The sequence below is a fragment of the Pagrus pagrus genome (genome assembly GCF_965226575.1).
Source record: "Pagrus pagrus genome assembly, chromosome: 11".
In the NCBI taxonomy this organism is placed as follows: domain Eukaryota; kingdom Metazoa; phylum Chordata; class Actinopteri; order Spariformes; family Sparidae; genus Pagrus; species Pagrus pagrus.
Window position 1 is genome coordinate 6,068,126 of NC_140195.1, and position 12,365 is coordinate 6,080,490.

At 42.2% G+C, this 12,365-nt stretch overlaps 1 protein-coding gene across 1 annotated transcript in view; it reads left to right on the forward strand.

Moving 5' to 3' along the window:
- Positions 1 to 4,746, forward strand: part of atp9a (ATPase phospholipid transporting 9A) — a 33,691-nt gene extending 28,945 nt beyond the window's left edge. Inside the window, exons 27-28 of the mRNA XM_084367384.1 lie at positions 896 to 1,099; positions 2,972 to 4,746. Coding sequence (XP_084223510.1) covers positions 896 to 1,099; positions 2,972 to 3,108 — 341 coding nt within the window. The 3' untranslated portion in view covers positions 3,109 to 4,746. The remainder of the gene's footprint in view (positions 1 to 895; positions 1,100 to 2,971) is intronic.
- Positions 4,747 to 12,365: the final 7,619 nt, after the last annotated feature.

A 12,365-nucleotide genomic window follows, 5' to 3' on the forward strand; every position in this document is an offset into this window, starting at 1 on the left:
TGAGGTTACTCCCCAACACGGACCATTTGCAGTGAAAAGGTGTTTACAGGGGCATCATAAGCTACGCCCCGAAACTTTTATCTATTTTTGTTGAAACACGAGCGTACTTTTGTATGACTGATCTTAAGCTGCTGTATAATTATGAGTACTGAGGGCCTGGTTTCCAAACCACAGGTCCGTATGTTGGTATCACTTTACTCATAGTTTATTCTGCGGAACCTTATTTTAGTATTTTAGTAGTTTACCGTGATCAAATAATTCCAGTTTTCACTATCAAGTGGTGTTAAAAGATATCAAGTTAATGAAAGAAATCATCTGAGGGGATCAGGATCCTGGGAGGGAAAATAAATTTAAAAAAAAGTAAATCATGTCAGTTTGAAGCCTGTCAAACCAACAAAAGGCAGTGAAAGGTTCTCAGAGATGTCACAAAGAATTAAATAAATCACAAGATGACATTGTTAGTCATTGAAATGGTGGGTGAAAAGACAGTTCATGTCCTTCAATCAGTTGGTTAAGAATAGATGAAACCAAACCTTTTAATATTTTTTTCATTGCCTCCAGTCATTAGATAAAATACATTCAGAATCGATTAGTCTTACTCCTCTGTGTATCTTTCACTCACTACTTTTATTTTTCAGATTCTCACCTGGTCTTGACACAATTAATGATTTATCTATTCCCCAATTTTCTTCCATGCAACATTTTCCATTTTCCTCATATTAACATGATAATATGATGCTATGTCCGCGTATGTCCGGGGTCAGCTACCTAGATGCTGCTAACTACAGCTATCCAGTGAGGCCTAACCCTAACCCTCAAAGCAAAGATTGACTGTACACTGGATAAATGTTGTGTGGGTCTCACTCTCAAGTCGTGCCCTCTTTTCACTCCACAGGGAGCATCATCATGTACGGAGCGCTGCTGCTCTTCGAGTCAGAGTTCGTCCATATTGTAGCCATTTCCTTCACCTCGCTCATCCTGACGGAGCTGCTGATGGTGGCCCTGACCATTCAGACGTGGCACTGGCTCATGATAGTCGGCGAACTCCTGAGCCTGGCCTGCTACGTCGCCTCACTCGTCTTCCTGCACGAGTTCATAGGTGAGTGAGCACAAAAACATATGTACAGAAACTCCTATCTTGCCAACACAGAAGGCGACGCCGAGCCTGCAGCGACGTATTTCATCGAGACAAGAAAACAAACGCTGTCTGCATTAATTTCACCGCAGCCTGATTGATGTTATTGTGCTTTTGTTGACCTTGAAATAGTACGTCAGCATTCAGCAGTAGGGGAGACCTGCTTGTCCTTATTATGCCTCTGGTGTACAATAAGCAGTGTTATGCTGGATATTAGGAAGGCTAAAGGTGAGCGCATTGACAAGTTGTCCTGGTGTGGAAGAGGCTCGGGGCACACCGTAGTATCAAAGAGGAAATGCCAACTGTCCTGTCGGTTTCCTGTGCACTACCAAGGTTCACGTGTTTATTACAGTAAAGGTGTGTTTGTAGAAAAAACACTGACAAAAAAATGTGATTCATAACAAAAAAAGTCTGAAGCAAAACAACTTTTACAGCAGAGGAAGGGTGTATTGTTGTTGGTCTTTATATGACTCTATTACAGCCTGCATGTTTCCAAGTAAATAAATGTTGGACATTTATTTACTTGAGCTTGCTAAAAAATAAGCCAATTTTAGTTGTGCCATATTAAGCCCCGTGACATATACAATACACTGACCGAGAGCTTTCCAAGCCTTTATTTTGGGCTTTATGTGAGGCGTGGAGCCCCATTTTCAGCCTACAATCTCGACCACTGAGCATCATGACTGGAATGTGGTCGAGGGAACCTTTTTTGGACACTTTTGCTCCCTCTTGAAGTCGGACTGGAATAGATTTTAAAGCCTATTCTTCTGTTGCATGTGCAGTTTGCACACTTAATTGGACACTTTCCAAGGGAATTTGTTTTGAACCAGGTTCATGTTTTTTCTTGTTTCCACGAGGACTGACCCCAGAATTTCCCTGTGAATCATCACATTTAAAAAAAAAAAAAAAATCAGTATCAAAATAACCAGTGGTAGCTGTTTGTACACCCATAGGTACAATGCAAACAGGAGCTGCTAATAGCTAATTCAGCATAACATAATTCAAAATAAGGGGCCATTTTTCACTTTCTAAAACAAATCCCACAGCCAGTGTTGGGGAGTAGTGCGCTGTGTGCATGTCTGAGATGTCTCCCTGCCCCATCACACCTGAATCAAAAGTCATCAAGCTCTGTTGAAGCTTGATAACGTCCCTCCAGGACCAGGATTAAAGAACACTGAACTAGTAATTTAAAGGGTAACCTCCCTGATTTTACACATTAAAGTGACTTTACATTAAAGTATCAGATTACATGCAGCTTCCTCTGGAGCCACAAAAGGCTTATACTACTTTTTTTTACATATGCAGTAGTACTCCCCATTATGTTCATATGTAAAGTGTCTTTGAGTCTCTTGAAAAGACACATAAAATGTATTATTATTATTATTATTATTACTTTTATTTTAGCATTGCTTCTCTACTGTAATTCAAAGCTGACATTGCTTCACTTTCTCATGAATATTAGTGTATTTTGGTTCGTGTGTGATCTGGGAAAAGTGTTTTTGGAAAAACTTTGAACTGCTTTTTCCATGTAGCTAACCAAATTAGACTTCTACCTACTTTGCTGTAGTTAAACTTCTTACAGTGTGGAGTAATTGGTAGCTTGCATAGCATTACCCACAGCTAACTTACTGTCTCCATATAAACATCATACCTAAATATAAATCCTTCAAAGCCCCAAATTATGGCAACTGTAGTAGAGCCCAACCAATACTTGATTTTTGGGGCAGATGCCGATACCAATATGAAATTGTAAAAAATTCCACTTTTGATATATCACACATTGTATGTCTGTTTCCTCAAACCTCTCTCTGATATTTGACTCTTTGTCCATGCCAGACGTTTACTTCATCACCACGGTATCGTTCCTGTGGAAGGTGACCGCCATCACGCTGGTGAGCTGTCTGCCGCTTTACATCCTCAAGTACCTGCGAAGACGCTTCTCCCCACCCAACTACTCCAAGCTGACCTCTTAAAGACTGAGACGAGCCTGTGGCCTCATTTAAAACAGAAGGGTGTCCCTGTCTTCATCCAGCAGAGCCTGCGCTTCGACCAGAGAATCAAACCCGGATTTATCCCCTTTAATTTGTTCTGAAAAGTTCCATTTGGAAATGTGAAAGACGGACAGTTATGTCAGGGACAGAGTGTTTACTGAGAGGGAGAGTTGGTGTGACGAAGCAGTGTCACTTGCTACACGTGTTTGATGCAAAGACTAACTGATGATTTCTCTCTGTGGAGGCTGAGTTAGTTTAACCGACTCATTTATTGTCAGCTGTGCTCTCAGAATTATGAACTTAGAAACGTCCTGAACAGAAATATCATAAATGATTCATTAATCACTTCAGTAAATTGTGCACGTCCAGTTTGTTTCAAGGAAAGTAACTGGAAAAGTTTGATGTCTCATTCGCGTTGGAAACTAATTTTCTCTAATTTTCCAGTTCCATCTTAAAGTTTCTATTGTTAGACGCTGAATTTGACGTAGCATTCTCACTCAGGACTTGATTCACACTCTCCTTAAACAGCGATCTCTAAATGGAGTCGGAGAATTACGTGGTAAAAAAAATAGTTTACTGGCTAGACTTTGCATAAAACACACGTCTGCAAGTTTGTGTATTTGTTTATGCGTCACCGGGATGCTACAGCCCGACACGGCGGAGGTGGTGTGGTTGTTTATTTTAGCATGACCCGTGGTGTCTGATGTTAAATCTGTCTTTGTCTCTTTGTGTGGACCCTGAGTTGTTAGTGTTGGTGGAGCGCGGTCAAAACGGCCACAAAGGAGTGTTGGTTATTTGCAGCCGAAAACCTCCCGCCGGGCATCCCGACTGTGTCTGCGAGGGAATGTTGCAGCCTTCTAATGTGGCTGCTCGGCAGGCCAGCACCGGCCACGCTTCAGCATTGCATGATGACTCACTGTAACAGTGACCTAAAGCCATAACTGAAAATACCCCGGTGACCGGCGTCCAGCTGCCCCCTTTCATGCCGTCTAACCCAGGGCCCCCTCACTGCTCACTCCTACTAACCTCCACTGTTCAGCTGTGAAAGAAAAAAGGGATCAAATCACCTCCTCAGTCACATACAATGTGAATATTGTCAATAAGTATTACTACTGCACATTGAGAGAAACGACTGATATGACACTACACTGCTCATGTTTCATTTCATTGGTGGTGCGATGGTGGAGATACTGTAAATAATTAGCAGCTAACAGAGTAACGTGACCACGCTGTCAGTTATTTCGAAATTCTTCAGTTTATTTGGGGAAATAAGTTTTCTCACGTGTCAAAAGAGCGTCCAGGGTGCCATAACTAATCATTTCACTAAAAATGTCAGACAAAAAATGTTAATCCCCACTGAATTTACAAGCTGTTTGCACAGAATTTTTGTTTTGTACTACTGATTATTATATTTTTATGTTATAATTACAAAACATGATGCTAAAATGATTTGGTTGCTTGTAAATAACCTGTTTTTTTTTCTTTTTTTATTATTATTATTTATTAACATTTCATTTAATGGTGTTGATTGCACTCAGATGAGCAGAACAAAAAAGGGAGGATTGTGTTGATGTCAATGTTGTGCTGATGATTAATAATAAATCTCATGTTTTCTTTTAATGTGCAGTTTTTTTTTCTTTCATGTGACGATTTAAAAAGGTCTTCATGTCCAAACAGCTTAAAGGATAAGACTGGTTATTGTCAACAAATGTGTCTTTCTGTCCCTGAATATCTGTAGCTCTCAGCCCAAAGCCTGTTTCTAAAAGACTACAATGTTTTAGAGCGTGCTGTAGAAATATAGTTTTGTTCTTTTAGCAGCTCAGCACAGGTTTGTCTGCCCAAACCTAACAGAGCATATGCAAATTGTTGTCAGGACATAAAATAGAAAATTGAGCCTAAGGAAAAGTAAGAGGTTCAACATATCCTCGGTTGAACTACAAGAAAACAGATTTTTGTGAATGAATCCAACTGTAATACTTTTCCCAGGATATCCCCTCATATATGGCAACTGAATTTGGACTGAAACATCCTCAGCGTGCGTGCAAAAACCATCATGGGTATTATGGTATTCGTGTTCCCCTTCAGTCCGAAGGTTTCTTCTGATGAGGTGTGAGTTGCGCCGGACACAAAAGGCAGACTGGAGGAGGCTGGGTGTTTGGCACTGTCTCACCAGAGGAGGGAGTCCCTGATGTCTTGAGACTCTGCTGTGTTTTCACTCTCCCTCACTCACATCTTACATCTCTCAGACAATCCACAGCCTCAAACCTTGACATTAAACACAGTCAGGAATCAAAAAGAGAAATTGTATAACAGAAGAAATGTGCGAACTCTCTGTTAGATCACTCCAAGGAAAACATTTCATCATTTTTCTTTCACACTTTGTTTAAAGATTGTGGAAGGAACTTTCTTAATCGCCCATGGAGGCTACAAGTTATAAAACTGTTGAAGCTTACATGACGTCTCAACCATGAGATGGTTTAAGTTGGACGAGACTCACTCGTAAAATCTTTTCCCTTTTTTTAATCATGCAGTCAAGCACCTCAGTACTGCATGTTCGAATTAAAACTGCTGCGTATGTCCAACTTTTTCTTCTTGTTCCAGTGGCCAAATGCGTAAGTTATACCATTAAAAGAACCCATTTAACCTAATCAGTCCCATGAAAAGTGAAATTCCACTCCAGAGTCAACAGAGCTGCCTGCTAACCTCAACATTCGAGGTCTTTCCTCCTCTCCTGAAGCCAGCTACGGAGGCCAAGCTGGTCTGCTGCCAAATCCACAATCCAATCAAGGCTCAAAGTAAATTCTGAAAAATTTGCTTTGCGTTTTACAACGTTAGGATTATCGGGCTTTAAAGAGAGGTAGCTTACAGCTGTTACGCAACATATCCAGGCTAATTATCACATGGTCGGTGCATTTTATCTTTGGCACTTCAAGACAGGAATTTGTTTCCAGCTTGGAAACATCTTACACGCTGCTCCCAATGGAACAGTGCAAGAAAGAGAGAGCGAGAGAGGGAGAGACTACCATGAATGTGCTGCAGACTATCCCACAAACTGTCACAGGGTCCTGACTGGAGCGGTTAATACAAATGATAGCATGGAACCATGTGGAATCCATATACAACCTCCAGGCCAAGGCGACCACATCAGTGAGGTCGCTGGGCTTTCGCCAGTTTCCTGGAGAGAACGCTGAAAAACCCGCTGCTGCACAGTTTGGCCTCGAGGTCAGCTGTGCATCTGCTTTTCGCCTCTTGATTGGTTTAAAGGTCTTAACGAAACAATCTCTCGTTGGCATTATGCGCCACATTGAAGTTGTCTGCCGAGATGCAGCGGGCTGTTTTGAAATAACAGAAACCACCTGATGGATGATCTGGAGTGATACCAGCTAATGAACGAGCAGAGTGCAGATGAATTGTTTACTACACGCTGTTATTGCTCTGTGTAAACACTGGATTTTGGCATTGACAGGCCCCCTCAGAGAAACATCGCAAGGCATGAACACACACCCTCCTCTGGCACTATTTATAGCTCTGTGGGCCTGGAATGCTTTGATTTGTCTTAGCACCCACGACTGTTAAAGAAGGGCTGCAGATGTGTTTCCCTGCCTCTCCCTGTGATCTCTAATGACACTGGCTAATGCCTCGCTAAACAGCTGAACAAAAACCGCCCGGATCACTTTAAGACTGGATTAAATACATATTTTTAAACTGGTGTAACGAGCCATCAACCGTGATTGTTGAGGCTGAAAAATGCCTTCACGTTATGAATCAAGTCTCACTGGGAGGAGTGCGTTTTCCTTTCAGCTGAAATCCTGAATGCGTTTCTCCCGCCTTGTTTTGACGACCAAATATTGACTCTTTCTGCATCCATATTGTGCTGATAATACACGCAGAGAGATGTTCAAGTTATGAAATACTGTAGGATGGAACTGGAAACCTGGACAAGACAGAGAATAGCGACAAGGGGGGGCGATATTATTTAACAGGATTTCATTTTTTCTAAAGGGGAAAAATCCATGAGCTGCTCCGCCACTTTTCCACTGCACTTAAGACACTCGAATTCTCTCTACAAACATTTGAGTATCGATCAGAACCCTGTTACATAACGAGGCGGCTTCGGCCAGCCTGGATGTATGTATGTAGTTTCCATGTTGATGGAACGTTTTAGTTCATTTGGACAATGCGGAAAAAGAAGGAGAATGTTTTCCAGGGATCTCAAGTTGTGGCAGGAAGGAAATGAGATTCCTTATTGCACAATAACATGCCAGCACTGCCCAGACTGAAATCCTGTCAGTCGTGGTCTCAGCAGCTGCAGCGCTGCTTGTCTAACAGCTACTAATAATTATGAAATACAAGCTAATTTAATTATGCTGCTTCATCATTGAAGGATAATCCACAAATTCCTGGGAGTAGCCGAGGACTTTAACTTTCACAAACCACATGCCTGAGAGCCTCACTGGATCATACTCCATCATACTATGAATCGTCACCAGGTGCTTGGGTTTTATGGTTTTCCTTTACATAAATCAAAACATTTCCACTAAGAACTGATGCAGAATTCAGGAAATAAAGTGTTTTACACTCAAAATCTGCTGGCAAAGGACCCTCGCTTAGTATGTGTCCCTTTTCCCCAATGTTGACACGCCCTTGAAGGCTTATTTAACCACTCAAACCAATCAGTGGTTTGGTTGCGAAAGGCTGGCAAACTGTCCAGTGTGCACCCTGCTGTTCGCCCAGTGCATGCTGGGATAGGCTCCAGCCCCATACAACTCTGATTCGAATTAGTGGTGTTGGAGATGGATGAATGCTTTGATCCAACTATTATCTCGACTCAAAGGCATAATTCACAAAAATTCTGCATTAAAATGTCCTTTATTATGTATTTTGTTGAGTTGTGTTCTTACATTATTACAAATCTTTCAGGCAGTGTTCAAACCAGAGAAAACCCCCAGAGAAGTTCACTCAAGGTAACAGTGTGTCTCATTTGGTCGACCGTCGCCATTTCTGATATCGGAAAGCCTTCAAACGAGACAAAACTTCACGTGAATAAAACTTTAAAACATGTTGTTTAATGGTCATTTGTGTTCACTCACATTACTCATGCGGGTGTTTATTCGCTCCAAACAGCCAGATTACTTACATTAGCCGTTAGCTAGCGAGGACATGTGTGTCCCAGGTCAGCTCTCACTGAATTCAGCACTCACCAGACACTCTGGTTCTCCATCTTCTTTTTCCTCTCTTCTCTCTGTAACATTATGTATCATGTATCATTATCATGACTTAAAGCACATTTCCCCTCCAGCTACAGTCGGCATCAACATAACTGACCATAAACACTCGAAAGTAATGGTCGCCTCCGTGGATCACTGCTGCAGTCAGGTTGATAAACAGGAGTGAAGATAAACTCACTTTTAAATCCAAAAAGTTTAAAAGTAAAAGCTCGGTAAACAGCTCCAGGTGTTTATTCCTCCATAAGTTCTGGCTCTGCACCCGACTCTCTGAGCAGCAGCGGCGGCCACGACCCTCCCAGCTCGGCACACTCAGTGTTTAAAAAGCCTTAATCAAATCTAATATAAAGGAGAGAGGTGCAGTGACCCTGGCATTTAAGAGAGCAGCTTTAAAAGACCCAAATGGAGGCAAAAGTCCATGCCTCCCTTTGCCCCCTGAATTTCCTTCATAAGATTTCCATGAGACACGCTACAGTGTACTATTTCCATATCAAAGTTCCACTGCTTGGATTTAAAAGCTCAATCACACATGTTACACTTGGAAAAGTCGAACAGGGCACAGCTCTTACCCAGACAACTCTACCCCGAATGAGCTGTTTTTACAGTGATGGAAAATACTGCATGAACCTGGAAAATGTGGGCTCTCTGAGAAAAAAAAAGGGAGAGAGAGAGAGAGACGGAAGTGCAAACTCGGCCGTCTGGACACAGGCGGTTTTCCTTTCTTCAGCGTGTGCCGTATTCATTTACTCATTCATAATTTGAGTTGCATAAGAGTTCCGTAACAGTGGAGGAATTTACATCTGGTAGACGAGGCTGCTGGATGGTTACCCCCAAAATGAAGGCTGCGGTTTGCAGACTCATCGCAGTCACCTTGTTCACCCAACTGTCTCGCACAGGCTCCTTCTCTCAGACTAATCCATGTCTGAATCCAAAACAGATCCACTGATTACCCCCCCCCCCCCTCCTTTCTCTTCAAGTACACACATTTTCCTATGAATGGCCTCGGGTCTGACACGACTGATGTAAGCAGGGGATCAGTCACTGAGGCTACGTGTGCTCAAAGATGTTTCACTCATTGTTCAGCATCGAGCCACTGCAGGGGGGAGCGTGGACGACCAGGGGGAAAAATGAAGCGAGGGCCGTAGTAGTCACTTCATTCACTTTCACACCAACCCTAACCACTAGCATACATGTTGGCAATGTACATTTCTACAAACCAGATATGTTGAAACTTTACATATCTTCATGCTGCAGCTTTTCAATTTTCTTTTTTTTTGCTGTGACAGCGCTGTGCTTATAATCTGGTTAGGTGTAGGCACAAAAAACACTTGGTTACGGTTTGGAAAAGATCATGTTTTGTCTTAAAATACCTGTTTTGGTTGCACCAAACATGGCTGGAGATGTCCAGAGGTCCCTAGTGGAGAGCCTGGTAGCCTCCTCGCCTGTAACTCCACCACCATCCCCTTCACCGACTGCGACCCATTTAGTCACAAGGAAACATTACCTATCTCGCAAACAAAGAGCACCGGACAAAAGCTTTCTCTATCGTTGTTAATGACTATTATGACTTAAAATTGTGGGGAGGAGGTGTGAATTTTTTTCCAGCCTCTGAAGGAGGGCGTACTGAGAACTACTGCCGAGACAAAATAAACATTCGTTATTGAATGGTGTGTGTTCTGCCAAATATACCATGTCAGGAGCGCAGGAAGTCGGTCAGAGTCGGGGGGTGTTGAGAGGAACTCAGTCTGAATAATGACGTCATACTGAATGTTGAGCGGCATTCATGCTTATAGTATTAATCTTAATAACCGGATGATTTGTAGCTAATAGTTTTTAACAGCTATTTGAACAAGAACATACTGTATGCAACAGCAGCCAGAGGGAACACACAGGAACACAGAGTATGTTATGGAAAAGGGTGCTCTGCTTAATCTTTCATTCATGCAGGAAGTTTAAATTATCATATTTGTTTTATAATCAAGAGCTGTAAGCAAATTATATTGTCTGAAAATACCTATAAGTGACCCGCTATTTGCCACAGAAAAAGACAGCTAAAGCAAAGACAAGGAGGTTCAGTGTAGTGTGCTGCTGGGATGATGTGTTTTTCTGGGCTGTAAGGCTGGATTCACATCAAATCAGCTGTAGGACTGGCATGCTTAACCTACTGTGGCAGAGGCATGACAGCAGATCAGAGGCAGAGTAGAATGGGTCAGTCAGGGCGTGTTATTGAGCATGGCTAAACGCTACAGAGGGAGCACAACGGACGTAACGTGGAAGTTAGCATCGCCCTGGTTCCCTGGACAAGAAGTCAATGAGATTGTTACATTGGATTTTGGATTATTGCTGAAAATAATCTCTGTGGCAAACACAAGTTTATGATACTCACACCACTTTTTGCAAAGTGTAAATTAAATCGCTAGAGGTAAAAAGCTAATGTTAGGCTATAAACAGACTACATTGCGATCGCATGACTTAAACGTCATCACCACTAATCGTCTGACTACACAGTTACTATACATGTTTTCTATAAACTGCTCAATCTACAAGTTGTAAAGTTAAAGCTGGAATAGTTTGTAGCTAAAGTCGGCCTGTAAAGACGGACTAGTGAGCAGATGAGTCTCTGTGTTCGGTGTGATGACGTTTAATGTCCGTGACAACCTCTGTAGTTTCATGTAGCCACTTAAGCGCTTTATAATTCAATTGTGGGACATTTAATGATGTATTTTATGTCGTAGAACAAAACCCTGTAAATATCTTAAGCCTGTGGTAACCGCAGACCTCAATTCAGGCATTTAGCCGAAAACCAATTCAGGAAACTCAGACTTTGAGACGAGGGAACCTGAAGGCCACAAATACTGATTTCTGTTATTCAGGACTCATTTCTAGGTGTTTATGGTGCCCCCTGTTGTTTTGGAGCTACCTTCGAGTTCTGGCCATTTCTTGTAAATGACACCTTTAAGCGTGATCAGACAACATTATCCACTTGGAAAGTCGCCATAAGTTAAAAAGGGGAAGTGGTTCTGTTCTGTTTCAAAGGCCTTTATGTTCATATACATAAACATATATATTGGACTCTATACTCTACTCTATAAGCACAGCTGTGCTCTGAAAGCACCAGAGCAGGCATCAAGTCATGGCACTGAAGCAGTAATGTACAGTCTAACTTGGCTGTTCTGGACGGTTTACTATACATCTTCCTCTCCTGGGCGATATGTGCAGTGCTTTCTTCTTCAACTACCTTATTAAGCACACAGTTCAGGGTGAGCTTGAGCTGTGTGCTCTCCACTACCTCGGTTTATTACTCATGATTGTGAAACAGTTGCAGTTTACCGAAGGCGGCCATCTATAAACTTTCGCCTGCTCGGATTAGGCACATAAAGATCAGTTGCTGCAAGTCCTTCAAGCTCTCAAACCGCACGAGGCGTGTTGATGTTGCTGGACGATTTACGGCGTTTCGAACTAAACTCATTATCTGTGTGGAAATTACAAGGAAACCTCAACAGATGAGAGCTATTAATACGCCTGACAGCACACAAAGTGAGACATGACTCAGACATGTATGGAGGATTGTTTGCCAACACTGGAGTAAGGGTTGGTGTGGGAGTGAAAGTAACATGAGACAGGTTACTGCAAAAAGTATCATCACCACTGTTATACAAGAGATAAATGTGTGATTTATTTAAAGGAGTCTGGAGCTGAAGTGCTGCAGTGACCTCACACCAACACCAGCAGCTAATGAAGCTCAGTGTGGAAACGAAAAAGTGAGTCTGACTTTTTTTTTTTGGTGTCCGACAGGAAACACACTGGCACACGAAGGCTTCGACAGATGGATCCAAAATATTGAAAGTCTTTTTTTCCCTCCTTGGATGCTGCCTTATGTAACTTTTATTGCAATGGAGAAATTGTCCTCGTGACTGCCGGGGTCAGTCAATGTAGTGGTCTTGTTCAGCCTTCTTTTTTTAAAAGGAGATGCAGCAGATTTCCATTAGGAAATGGAAATGGATAGTAGCTTCT